Source organism: Numida meleagris, chromosome 2 (genome assembly GCF_002078875.1).
Source record: "Numida meleagris isolate 19003 breed g44 Domestic line chromosome 2, NumMel1.0, whole genome shotgun sequence".
NCBI lineage: Eukaryota > Metazoa > Chordata > Aves > Galliformes > Numididae > Numida > Numida meleagris.
The window spans coordinates 35,700,840-35,712,128 of record NC_034410.1 but is presented as its reverse complement, the minus strand read 5'-3'; the positions used below and the strand labels follow the sequence as shown (position 1 = coordinate 35,712,128).

At 46.4% G+C, this 11,289-nt stretch overlaps 2 protein-coding genes across 2 annotated transcripts in view; one reads left to right on the top strand and one right to left on the bottom strand.

Moving 5' to 3' along the window:
• Positions 1 to 4,097, top strand: part of EFHB (EF-hand domain family member B) — an 18,712-nt gene extending 14,615 nt beyond the window's left edge. Inside the window, exons 12-13 of the mRNA XM_021388909.1 lie at positions 475 to 656; positions 3,801 to 4,097. Of these exons, the coding sequence (XP_021244584.1) occupies positions 475 to 656; positions 3,801 to 3,965 (347 nt within the window). The 3' untranslated portion in view covers positions 3,966 to 4,097. The remainder of the gene's footprint in view (positions 1 to 474; positions 657 to 3,800) is intronic.
• On the bottom strand, positions 6,202 to 10,469 carry LOC110395190 (PHD finger protein 7-like). Its single transcript, XM_021389362.1, has 9 exons — positions 9,518 to 10,469; positions 9,101 to 9,192; positions 8,908 to 9,009; positions 8,587 to 8,711; positions 8,234 to 8,396; positions 8,036 to 8,142; positions 7,703 to 7,816; positions 7,450 to 7,568; positions 6,202 to 7,294 (listed from the first exon to the last, which is right to left on the bottom strand). The coding sequence occupies exons 1-9, from the start codon at positions 9,558 to 9,560 to the stop codon at positions 7,122 to 7,124; spliced, it is 1,038 nt and encodes a 345-aa protein (XP_021245037.1). The 5' UTR covers positions 9,561 to 10,469; the 3' UTR covers positions 6,202 to 7,121.

Genomic DNA, 11,289 nt, shown 5'->3' with positions numbered 1-11,289 from the left:
GAGAGACGGCGGAAAAAGGGACGAGGTCTCGTGATCTGCAAGTTTTTATACTGCGGGCTTTTATCTTTTCCCTCCGGCTGGAAAATGGTAACAAAGGAGCAAAGTACCGTGGGGACTGTAGTAGTCCTTCTCTTCTGAGAACCAGGTATATCCACTACATGATGTTATGATAGTGGAATATCAATAACCAAAAATCACAAAACCATGACAGAAGATCATCTTGGAATCATCTAAAAAATGTTTTTAGATGGAAGTACTCAAAAGTTACTAAAATATTTCCCATTCTCATGAGTCATGATGTTGCTGGAAGTAAGAATTCTAAAAATAATAAAGATGAGGTGGAAAATTATATAAATTCTTGAAGCTGTGTGAGACAAAGGATCAAAATTGCTCTTATTTAGTGCAAAATCTTTTATCCTCCCTGGAAGTATCTTTACATACTTTTCCATATTACCTGTTGATTAATTTCCACAGATTATCCAGTACGTGGTGTTCCAACTATTCGTTCAGATATTCTGGCTCCTCGAATTCGCCGCATTAGTGACAGAAATAATTACGGTGATGAGGCCAATGCTTATGCATTACTGTTCCCTTCTGTCTTCAGTCAAAAGGGAGTGTATGAAGGAGACTTCTTTAAATTAAGACCAAAGGCAGAGGTATAGTACTCTTTTTTCAGAACGTTCTTTCAAAGTAAATTCAATGCCTTAAGACATGTGGAAGTGGAAAGTTGTATAGGTTGTAAAATTCATTGTTCTGACATTACCATCCTTTTATATCCATTCAGACTCTTCATATTCAAAGTTATTCATAAAGATGGTAGGTACTTACTGAAGTCGTATCTCAATAAAATGTGTAATATGAGGAAGTATGTCAGGTTGTTCCTGATCACATGCTCAAATGCTGTGTTGAATGATGGTTGGTAGATAATTTAGGGCCTCCGAATCTGTCTTTCAACATTTCTGTAATGTGAGAAGAGCAGAGGAGGAACAACCACACATGTCAGATTAGGGGCTGACCTAAAGGAAAGGAGCTCTGTGGAGAAGGACCTGGGTGTCCTGGTGGACAACAGGTTGGTCATGAGCCACCGGTGTGCCCTTGTGACTAAGAAGCATGATGGTATCCTGGGGTGTGCTGGAAAGAGCTTGGCTAGCAGGTCAAGGGAGGTGATCCTCCCCCTCTACTCTGCCCTGGTGAGACCACACAGAATCATAGAATCATTTGAGTTGGAAGGGACCTTTAAAGGTCATCTAGTCCAACTCCCCTATAATGAACAGGGACTTCTACAGCTAGATCCAATTGCTCAGAGCTCTGCCCAGCCTGACCTTGAATGTCTTCAGGGATGGGGCATCCACCATCTCTCTGGGCACCCTGCTCCAGTGCTTCACTACCCTTATCACAGAAAAACTTTCTTATATCCAATCTAAATCTGCACTCATTTAATATGAGACCATTTCCCTTGTTCTACCACAACAGATCCTGCTAAAGAGTCTGTTTCCTTCTTTCATAAAGCCACCTTTTGATACTGAAAGGCTGCTATCAGGTCTCCCCAGAGCCTTCTCCAAGCTGAGCAGCCCTAGCTCTTTCAGCCTCTCTTCATGGGGGAGGTATTCCATCTTTTGGATCTGGAGTACTGCATCCAGTTCTGGGTTCCTCAGTTCAAGAAAGATGAGAACTACTGGAGAGAGTCCAGTGAGGGGCCATGAAGATGTTTAGGGGTGTGGAGCATCTCGCTTATAAGGAAAGGCTGAGGGACCTGGGTCTGTTCAACCTGGGGAAGAAAAGACTGAGGGGATTTTATTAATGCTTGAAGTATCTAAAGGGTGGGTGTCAAGAAGTTGGGGCTAAGCTTTCTTCAATGGTGTCTAGTGATGGGACAAGGGACAACAAGCACAAACTGAAACACACGAAATTCCATGTGAACATGAGCAAAACCGTCTTTACTTTGAAGGTGGCAGAGCGCTGGAACAAGCTTGTGGAGTCTCCTTCTCTGGAGATACTCAAAACTTGCCTGCACACTTTCCTGTGCAGCTTACTCAAGTGAACTTGCTTTAGCAGAGGGGTTGAACGAAATGATCTCCAGAGGTCCTTTCTAACCCCTGCGGTCCTGTGATTCTGTGATTCAGAACAGATGTGAAATTTCCATCTTTGGATGTATTCAAGTTTCTGATCCACATCCCAAGGAACATGGTTGAGTGGTGAATTTAGCCCTGCTTTGTCTGGTTAGATGTATTATCTCCAGAGATTTCTTCCATGTAAATTATTGTATAATTCTATCAGTAGATAGAATATGTAGTCTAAATAAAAATAAATATATAAATAGTTTTTGTTTTTGTTTTCTAAAGAAAGAATTTTACGGATGTGTAAAACTAGTTTCTATCACACAGGAATGTTCAGTGGAAAATTTTAGCCAGATTGTCTTCCTTTGAACCGCCAGGTTTTGTTGACAGCAAATTACAAGCATTTTTCATCTGATATCTTTGGGGGCTTCTCCCACTCTTTTTTCACAACCCAGAGTTCATACAGCATAAATGCTAAAACAATGTTGCCCCTTACTCAATGTTGTTTATTGTTTTTCTATTTTATTTCTCTACATTTTCTAATGAAAAAAAGAGATCACTTCTTTGCTTGAAATACGATCTATGAGCCAATGATAGGAAAATATGAAATTCCAGTCTGAAATGGAAAAAGAAACATTAGCAAACTCTGTCTCTTCTAGTGATTTTGTTAGAAAAATATCCAGTCATATGAAAGTAGATCTGGAACTTGTGTATATATTTTACAGAAAAGAATGTTGCTAATTAGTGGTGGGGATGTAAAAGATATAGTGTCATGTTCCATAAATATCCATAAAATAGCTTGTCAGAATGTCGTATACATGAGCATTTACCGTTTTGTAACGTAGCTCTCAAGCAGGAAATCCATGTGTGTGGAGCATGGCTAACAGTAAATAGAATTTATGCTTCACTGAGAAGTCCATTATACCTGTCAAGCACCATGTAGATCTCTGAAGTTATAATGTGGCCTGAGATGTCATCCTCTATTGTAGACTACACAGGCTATATAGAGTGCAGTACAGAACTATCTCTGAGTGCATTAAATCACCCAATACTCGTGAAATAGATTGCTTCAGTGTTTGTGATGTTCTTTTGATTAATATTGACATGGATCATTAATATCTTAAAACATGTAGTAGCTAACTAAATTATTATATGAAAACCCAGAGTCATGTCATAATATCAGTTTGTGAATAGACCTGTAGTAATGAATGAGAATTCTGACTATAAAGCAGTTTTATAATGTGACTCTTCCTGCTACAGAAGAACAACGTGTTTCTAAGCCTGCTGTTTTCTTCAGTAGAATTCAACATGCAATTAAAAAAAAAAATTGAAATTATTTGTCTGAGTAATACTGTGTAATTGATATCCAACATGATCAGGCTGATAGGATGTAAGGGCCAGATTAAACCATGTGTGCACTTGATAACATATGACTTAGTGATTATTTTATTGTTGTTGATGAGTCAGGACATAGTTGTATTTTTAATAAGTTAGTATTGAGAAAGTAAGTTATGAGAACTTGCAGTCATTTATCCTCCCGACAGTAGCATTAGTATTTGATTTTTCAATATTAAAGTTATTTCAGCTTTATTAAGACAGTTCATCACAATAAGATTCCATTTCAATTAAATGGAACGTCTTTGGTTAAGGATCCAGGATGTTGATTGCTAATGTATGTAAAAACTAGACTTTACAGTTTAAAGAAAATTCAGTCAGAATTACTTGAGTTGTATTATTTTGTAGGTAGCACAAATTCTTCGCAACATTGGTGTAAACATTTCAGATGAAAGATTTGAAGACATTTGGAAACAAGCCTGTATGAAAAAACAGAAAGAAGAGGTTTGTGTAGAAAGTATCAGGAATATACTGGATGAGATGCACGCATCACACACAAAAGATTGTTGCTAATTGTAGTCTTAGAGCATTGCATTTATTTAAATTGACATCAGTCATAATTCTGGTGCTTAATGCAATAAATATTTTTAGAAAGATGTGCTTACATAACTGAAATTCACTGTTTATTGTCTTTCTAAATAACGCTTTCACCACAGATATATATGATTATTTCTGCCATCATTATGTGTTTTTTTTTTTCCTGAAGTGTAAGTCATAATACTTTAGGAATTGACACTTTTTTTTTTGGCATTTTTTGAGTTTATTTTAAGATATCTTAAAGATTATTGTCATTGAATGACATCTAGCATTGTTTTGAATGTTCCATAACTCCTTGTCAGCAAAATGGTATCAGAGAACTGGCTAGGGTAAGTTATTTGATATGTTTAAAAATCCATGCGTCAGGGTGCTTTACATTAAGATACTTAGTCATGGGTGTAAGATCTGAAGCATTGTCATGAAGTAGTTTCCATTAACAATCCATCAGTTAAATGCAAATGTAAATGCCCAGTTGTATTGCAGAAGACTCACATTCTATGTGCCAGTTTATGGCTATTAGTTCGTAGTGTTCGCTTTGACAGTGAAGAAAGAAAGAAAGGATATTTCAAAGAATATTTGAATGTGATATGTAAATACAGACTAGGTAGTCAGAAAAGCCTAGGAGAGCTTTCATACAGAGCATTAACTGTTCACCTGTGACCAAACACTGGTGTGCGATCAGTACTGGCTGGGCTGAAACCAGGACACAAGGAGGGCACAGTGTAGTGCTAACTCAAATGATGGCAAATCATTTTATGAAGTTTGATACATTGGATAAACACAGTCCCATGAACAGCAACAAATATGCATCTGTGCTTTCCATTTTGATTAAGGAATTTGAGAATAGGTTTCAAGAGTGCCGAAAAAATAATCACTTTTTTTGTTATATTTGTGACTCCATTGTCAGTTGACATAAACCCATTTTCAAATGGAATGTAAAGAGTTGCAATCAGATATTCAACTCAAAAATTTGATCATGTCTCTTTACCAGATTCCTATAAGCCTCATCCCACCAGAGAAAAATGTCCCTGGCTTCACAATCATGCCTTGTTCATGTCATCGCTTTTTGGCAGTACATACATTTGTGAACTATTTTCAAGAATGAAGCACAGGAAGAGTAAAATTTCATCAAAAATCCCTCATGAACTCCTTGAGACCTCACTAAAAATTGCAGTCCCTTCCATCAAACCAGACTGATGTGTTAGTTTCACAATAAGTTGTTGTGTCCCACTCTTTCTATATTTTTTGTTATTCTCTTTTTTGAAGGAATTTCGATGGAAAAAAAAATATGTACGAAAAATCTGTTGCTTACATACATTAGCTATATTTTATATATTATATGTGGCCCAAAACAATTCTTCTTCCCTGAAGAAGAAATCACAGCTGTGCTGTATGTATGTTTTATCATTGCTCAAGGATACCGAAGCCTGGGGATTGGGCAAAAGAAGGCAGTATGTCAAACACCAGAGCCAAAGTCAAAACAAGAATTGTGCACTTGCTTAGGTTAGGTCTGGCAGGATGGTGTAGATGATGAATACCAAATTATGGACTGATTGTGAAACCTTTGTGTGTTTAAGCTGCTAAAGGAGAAGGAGAATTTTTGGAACGGCACCCAGAATGCCAAACTGCCTTTATTCAATTGAAAGATGCTCTAGCACTTCCCAATCCAGAAAAGTGTTTTGAATGATATGTGCACAAAAGATGTCATATTGTACTGGAAGTGTTAACACATTGGATCCTGGAAGAGGCCAGTGGGGTATTTCTCTAGACAGTTTGACCAAGTAGATAAAGTGTGGTCATTGTGTGTACGAGCAGTGGTAGCAACGGTATTGCTCATACAGGAGCAGTAGAGCAGTAGAGGATTCTGCCTCTCTACTCTGCTCTTGGGAGACCCCACCTGGAGTATTGTGTCCAGTTCCAGCGCCTCCAACACAAGAAGGACATGCAGCTATTGGAGTGGGTCCAGAGGAGGGCCACGAAGATGATCAGAGGGCTGGAGCACCTCCCCTATGAGGACAGGCTGAGAAAGCTGGGGCTCCTCAGCCTGGAGAAGGTGCTGGGGGGACCTCATAGCAGCCTTCCAGTACCTGAAGGGGTCCTACAGGAAAGCTGTGGAGGGACTCATACAGGAGGCATAAAAAATGACTTTGGGACAGAAATTAGTGGTTCAGGCACTCAACGTGCTGTGGCATCCCCAAAGCAGAACCGCCACTCAGACCTGCCGGCACTGCAGAAATGCAGGAGGAAAGCCCAGGCAGGCCCTGGCCCTGAACGCAGTGACAGCCCCAAGGCCAGAAGCACCCCCAGGACAGGGCTGCCCCTGCTAGCACAGCCTTGGCCTGTGGGGATTGGTGATGTTGAGCCCTAATGAAGTCAGGGCCGGAACCCAGCTCTGCCTAGACCCAGCCACAGGAAGGAAGGTATGGGGGGGATACGTGCTAGGGAGAAGACAACCCCGTGGTTCCAGCCACTAACACAGCCCACCTTGGGAAAGGCAGAGAAGAGTGAAACTGACCAATGTCTATGGGATCTCCAAGTTTTATTGTGCTGGCCTCTGAGGACCAGAGCCAGCACGTGGTGCTCGCATACGGCTACTCCTGCGGCATCCTTGGGGTCAGCTGTGGGGATTTTGAGCCTGATGTACCCAGGAGCGGCTTTGCACCTGGACTGGCTCCTGTGGTGTCTTTAGGGCTGGCTCTGGGATTCTACAGGCCGATGTTCCACAGAGCAGTGGCTTCACATCTGGACCTGCACTCACTGCCTGGGCCGGCTTCTTCCATCAGCCGGTGGGGAATCCCTTGAAGACCCCAGTGCTCCCCTTCTAGTGTAGCGTTGGGAGCCACTCTCAGCTCTCAGAGCTGGTGCATGGCTCCTCCCACAGCGCCTTCGGGGATGGCTGTGGGAACCTGGGGCCTGAGACTGTCTTGGGGAGCGGCTTCGTATCCGAGTCCGCTCTCCCAGTCTGGACCCGCGGCTGCCAACTGCCAGGGAAGCCCTTGAGGACCTTGATGCTCCCTGACTGGCAGATGTTGGGGTGCATCTCTCAGCAGCACCCCATGGAGCCACAGCATGGCTGCTCCCACGGCAACCTCGGAGATGATAGGTATCTTCACTCCTTCGGCCTGTCCCAGGCTAACTGGACTGGCTGCCGCTCTCAGGCACCTGGGAACTGTAAACAGGCCCTGATGCTGCCTGGCTGGTGGTGCTGGAGCTGTTGCTCTCAGGCACTGTGGAGCTGTGGGATGGCACCAGTCCATTGTGCCTGGTGGTGCTGGGGCCGGCGAGCTCTGAGTTGACACTGGAGGCTGTAATGGAAGGCAGGAAGGTCAGCAGGACAGGCCTCCAGCCCGGGCGCAGGACAGGCTCCCATCCCTCATGGGCCAGAGAGACTTTGGCAAGGCTGCCCTGTGCACCTGCTGCCAGGCCTTGCCTGGCCCCAGCCTGGCTATTTGCCTCTTACCAGCACCCATGCCAGCACAGGCTTTGCACTCCCAAGTGTCTGTGTTGTTGCTCAAGTAGGAGCAGTGCCGGTGAGTGCCTTCTGCAGCACAGGAGCTGCACAGGAGCAGCTCCCAGGGCCTGGGGAAACAAATGGGTTGTGGCTGTGAGGACAAAGTGAGCCAAGCCAGGGAGTGCCTGGATCCTTGTTCCCCCAGCCTGCGGTGAGGCTGAGATCCCATGCATAGCCACAGAGGGCTGCTGAGGTAACTCACCCCTCTTCCTCTGCCTGCTCCCTGCCTTGTGAGTAAAGGCACTCGCTGGCATCGCAGCGCCTGTGCCTCTCTCCCAGCGAAGCGTATGCATTGCCGTCCTCCCATGTTGGTCCACTGCCAGAGAATGGAGGGAATGTGATGAGCCCCTACCACCTCTGGACTAAGGCTGATCCAGAGCGTCCCTGCTCTTCCACTCCAAGCCCATTTCCAGCTTCTCTGTGAAGCTGAGGCCAGCACTTATAGACAGCAAAGGGCCAGGCCTGCTGGGCCAGTCCCCGGACAGGCACAGCTCTTGTGCCCTTGTGTCTCGAGAGCCAGCAGAAAAACACCAACCTGAGTGGGATTCGGATCCCCATAATGAGCATGTCGGATAGAAAGACATCTGTATCTCTGCAGAGGGGGCACTGAAAGCAGTCAATGCCTGCTCGGATGGCCTGTCCCTGTAGCAGAAACACAATCAGTGGGAGTGGGAGCAGGCTCTGGTGCTGCTGATGGCCTGCTTTGCCTGCTGGGCATGGGGAGGGCTCCTACCTGGATGCAGGCCCGGTGGAACCAGGCATGTTTGCAGGCTGGGCACACCAGGGTGTGGTAGGACTTCTTGTCCCCCACAGGCTCCATGCAGATGATGCAGTTGGTATTCTGCACTGGAGCTGCCTCCACTGCCTGCTTAGGGCTGTGCTTCTGGCAGAATGAACTGAGGGAAGATGGAGGGTATAGGCAAGGTGAGAAGAGCTGCGACGAGGGCAGAGGAATAGGAAGGAGCCCCAGGCCTTGGCTCTGGCTCTGGCAGGCTGCTGAGAGGTGTCATGGTGGGTTCCTCTCTTCCTTGGCTGGTATTGACAGCAGGGGTTGCAGGCTCACAGGCGAGGCCTGGCAGCCCTTACCTGTACTCTCCATAGTACTGGGTGACACATTCACCCTCCTGGGTGCAGGGCAGATGGAAACCATATTCACAGCCCGTCTCTGCACAGGTGATAGTGGCCCCCACTTCACCACAAATGAAGCAGTGCTGGAAGGAGCAGAGCAGCCCCATCAGGAGCAGGCTGAGGGCCTTTGTGGCTGGCCTCATGCCTCTGGGCAAGGCACAGGACACAGGATGCAGGCTCTGGAGCTTGTTGGAAGGGCTGGGATTGTTTTCTCAGGACCAGGCTAATGTTGAGGAGCCTCTCCTGGCACAAACCACCCTGCTCCGGTCAGGTCCTCACCTTCTGCTCTGCCTCCTGGATTATGCGTCTGACGTCTTCAGGGCACACCTCTGCAGTTCTATTCACTATTCTTGCTTGCTGAAAAAGGCCCGGGGAAAATGCCTGTACAAGAGAAAAGAGCAGGATCTTGTGAGGACAGAAAGGAGGGAACCATTGCTTGGAGGAAGGTAGAAGGAGCCCTGGGGTAACTCACCATACAAAATGCATGGGCACACATCCCAAAGTCCACATGCTTGGGTCCACAGATGTCTGGATCCGCATCTGTCTGGCCGCACAGCATGCATACTGAGGAGAAGAGAGCAAAAGCAGTGAGCACAGTGCAGGGCCAGATGTCCCTGAGGGCTGTCCTAAGAGGCCTGCTCTGTGCCTGCCCTGCTGGATGAGGGGCAGGGCTGGAGGCTATGGTGGGGAAGGGGGGACTGCAGGCCCATCAGTCCCAGCAGGCAGCCACAGCCCAAGTGGGCCCCCCTGGCCAAGGAGCAGAGGGGCCCTGCCTGCAGTGGCTTGGGAATCCGTGCCTGCCCCTGCCTCCCCGCTCAGCCACAGGCAGAGCCCCAGCACCTGTCTGCCTGGTGGCAGGGAGCTGCAAGCAGGGATACTCTACTCTCACCTGGCTCCCTCCAGCTGGGAGCCTCCCACCTCCTTGAGCACATGGTGCACGTCAACAGCGAGCACTTGCAGAGTTCCTGCTCCGGCAGCGCTGAGCTTTCTCCTCTGCACACTCCTCTGCCAACTCTGAGGGAGAAGTAGGACAAGGGTGAGTTCACAGCTCAGAGTCCCAAGGGGTGGGAGCCCTCCTTCTGCTGTCAGCCTCAGGCAGCCCCTTCCTCCCTGCCCTCTCCGCACCTCACCAGGTCGCACTGATGCAGGGCCTGAGCTTGGCAGCCTTTGTTCTGCTTGCAGCCCCATGGGTCACAGTGGCCGCTCCCTGCCACCCACTGTGACTGAGTCGCCACTGCCCAGGGAGTGAAGATGAGGGCCCTTGGCACCCAAGCAGGAAGGCGTTGGCTCTGCGCAGACTGAGGAGCTGGGTGCTGGCCATGCTGCAGGGGGAAGGATTGCTTCCCTCCACCTGCTGGCAGTGCTCCCCGTGCCAGAGGCAGGAGTGGAGCTGTCCTTTGGGCAAGGCTGCAGCCCTGGATCCACCCTAGGACAGCCTTGCTCTTCCGTAGCGGCCCAATGCTGATGGACAGCAAGGGGCCAGGCCTGCCAGAGCAGTCCCTGGGCGGGCACAGCTCTTGCGCCCTCACATTTCAAGAGCCAGCAGAAGGACACCAACCCAAGTGGGGTTCACATCCCCATGTTGAGTGTGTCTCAGCAGAAATGTTCCTTGTTTCTGCAGCAAGGGCACTGGAAGCAGAGAATGCCAGTGCTCAGGGCCTGTCCCTGCAGCAGAAACACAATTAGGGGGAGTGGGGCCTGGTGCTGCTGAGTGCTGCTGTGCCCGCAGGGTGAGGGGTGGGCTTCTTGCTGATCGCTGCCCTGGTGGAACCAGTCATGTTTGCGCTGCTGCAGGAACTGCATGACACACGCACCCTCCTGACACAACGTGAATGTTTTAATAAAACTCATATGAAAATAATGGAAGCTTTTTTTTTTTTTTAACCTAACTATGCTGTGTATTTTATGTGCAGCCCAAGACATTTCTTCTTCACTCAGTATGGCCCAGGCAAGCCAGAGGGCTGGACACGCAAGCTTTAAAGGATTATCACTGCACAGAGCAGCAAATTCTACTTGTTGGGTGCCTGATTTTCATTGCAATAAACATAAGAGACCTTTGAAAGACTTAATTGCTGTAACACAGCCAGTTAACTCTGCGCAGTTTCCCAATCCCTTCTTTCCTTTTGTTCAGTGCTTTATGCACACAGTGTAGATGTTTCTATTTCATTTTTTAATTCCTAATGTGTATGAATTCAGTGATACATTTATAAGCTTTGGAGCTGCAAGCCGTATTCATGATTTCTGTGGTTCCTGTGGGTTATGTTCAAGGCAAAGTTTCTTGAAAAGGAGCAAAACAGCCTTCACTATGACTTAAAAGTTGTGCTTTCTAAGAACAAAAGCACAAATCTAGCTGTTGAGTGGGTATATTTTAGCAGCTATGTTAGAAGATCAGAGAGATTGTAAAGAAGTTGTCTTAGAGTTCTTAGAACAAGTAAGCAGGAAATCTTGATAAAGGCAAGTATTTTGGTAAAAAATATTAAATAAAAAAATCAGCGAGCTCTAAACCTATTTAGCCAAATATTCTTCTTAGAAGTTTTTTAAAAATAGGCAGTGGCTAAAAGACCCCGCACATTCAGATGTTTATGCACTCTCTCTTTCTCCATTCATTGTATCTCTGTTTCACCCAAGGAATAGAATATTTAATAAATAATGCATTTTTTA

Excerpts from the sequence above, each read along its gene's own strand:
- LOC110395190 (XM_021389362.1), bottom strand. The coding sequence starts at position 9,560 with ATGTGCTCAAGGAGGTGGGAGGCTCCCAGCTGGAGGGAGCCAG. Across the intron at positions 9,010-9,100 it reads GTGCCCATGCATTTTGTATG|GCATTTTCCCCGGGCCTTTT; the intron begins GTGAGTTACCCC and ends TCTCTTGTACAG. Across the intron at positions 7,817-8,035 it reads GGGATCCGAATCCCACTCAG|TGGACCAACATGGGAGGACG; the intron begins GTTGGTGTTTTT and ends ATTCTCTGGCAG.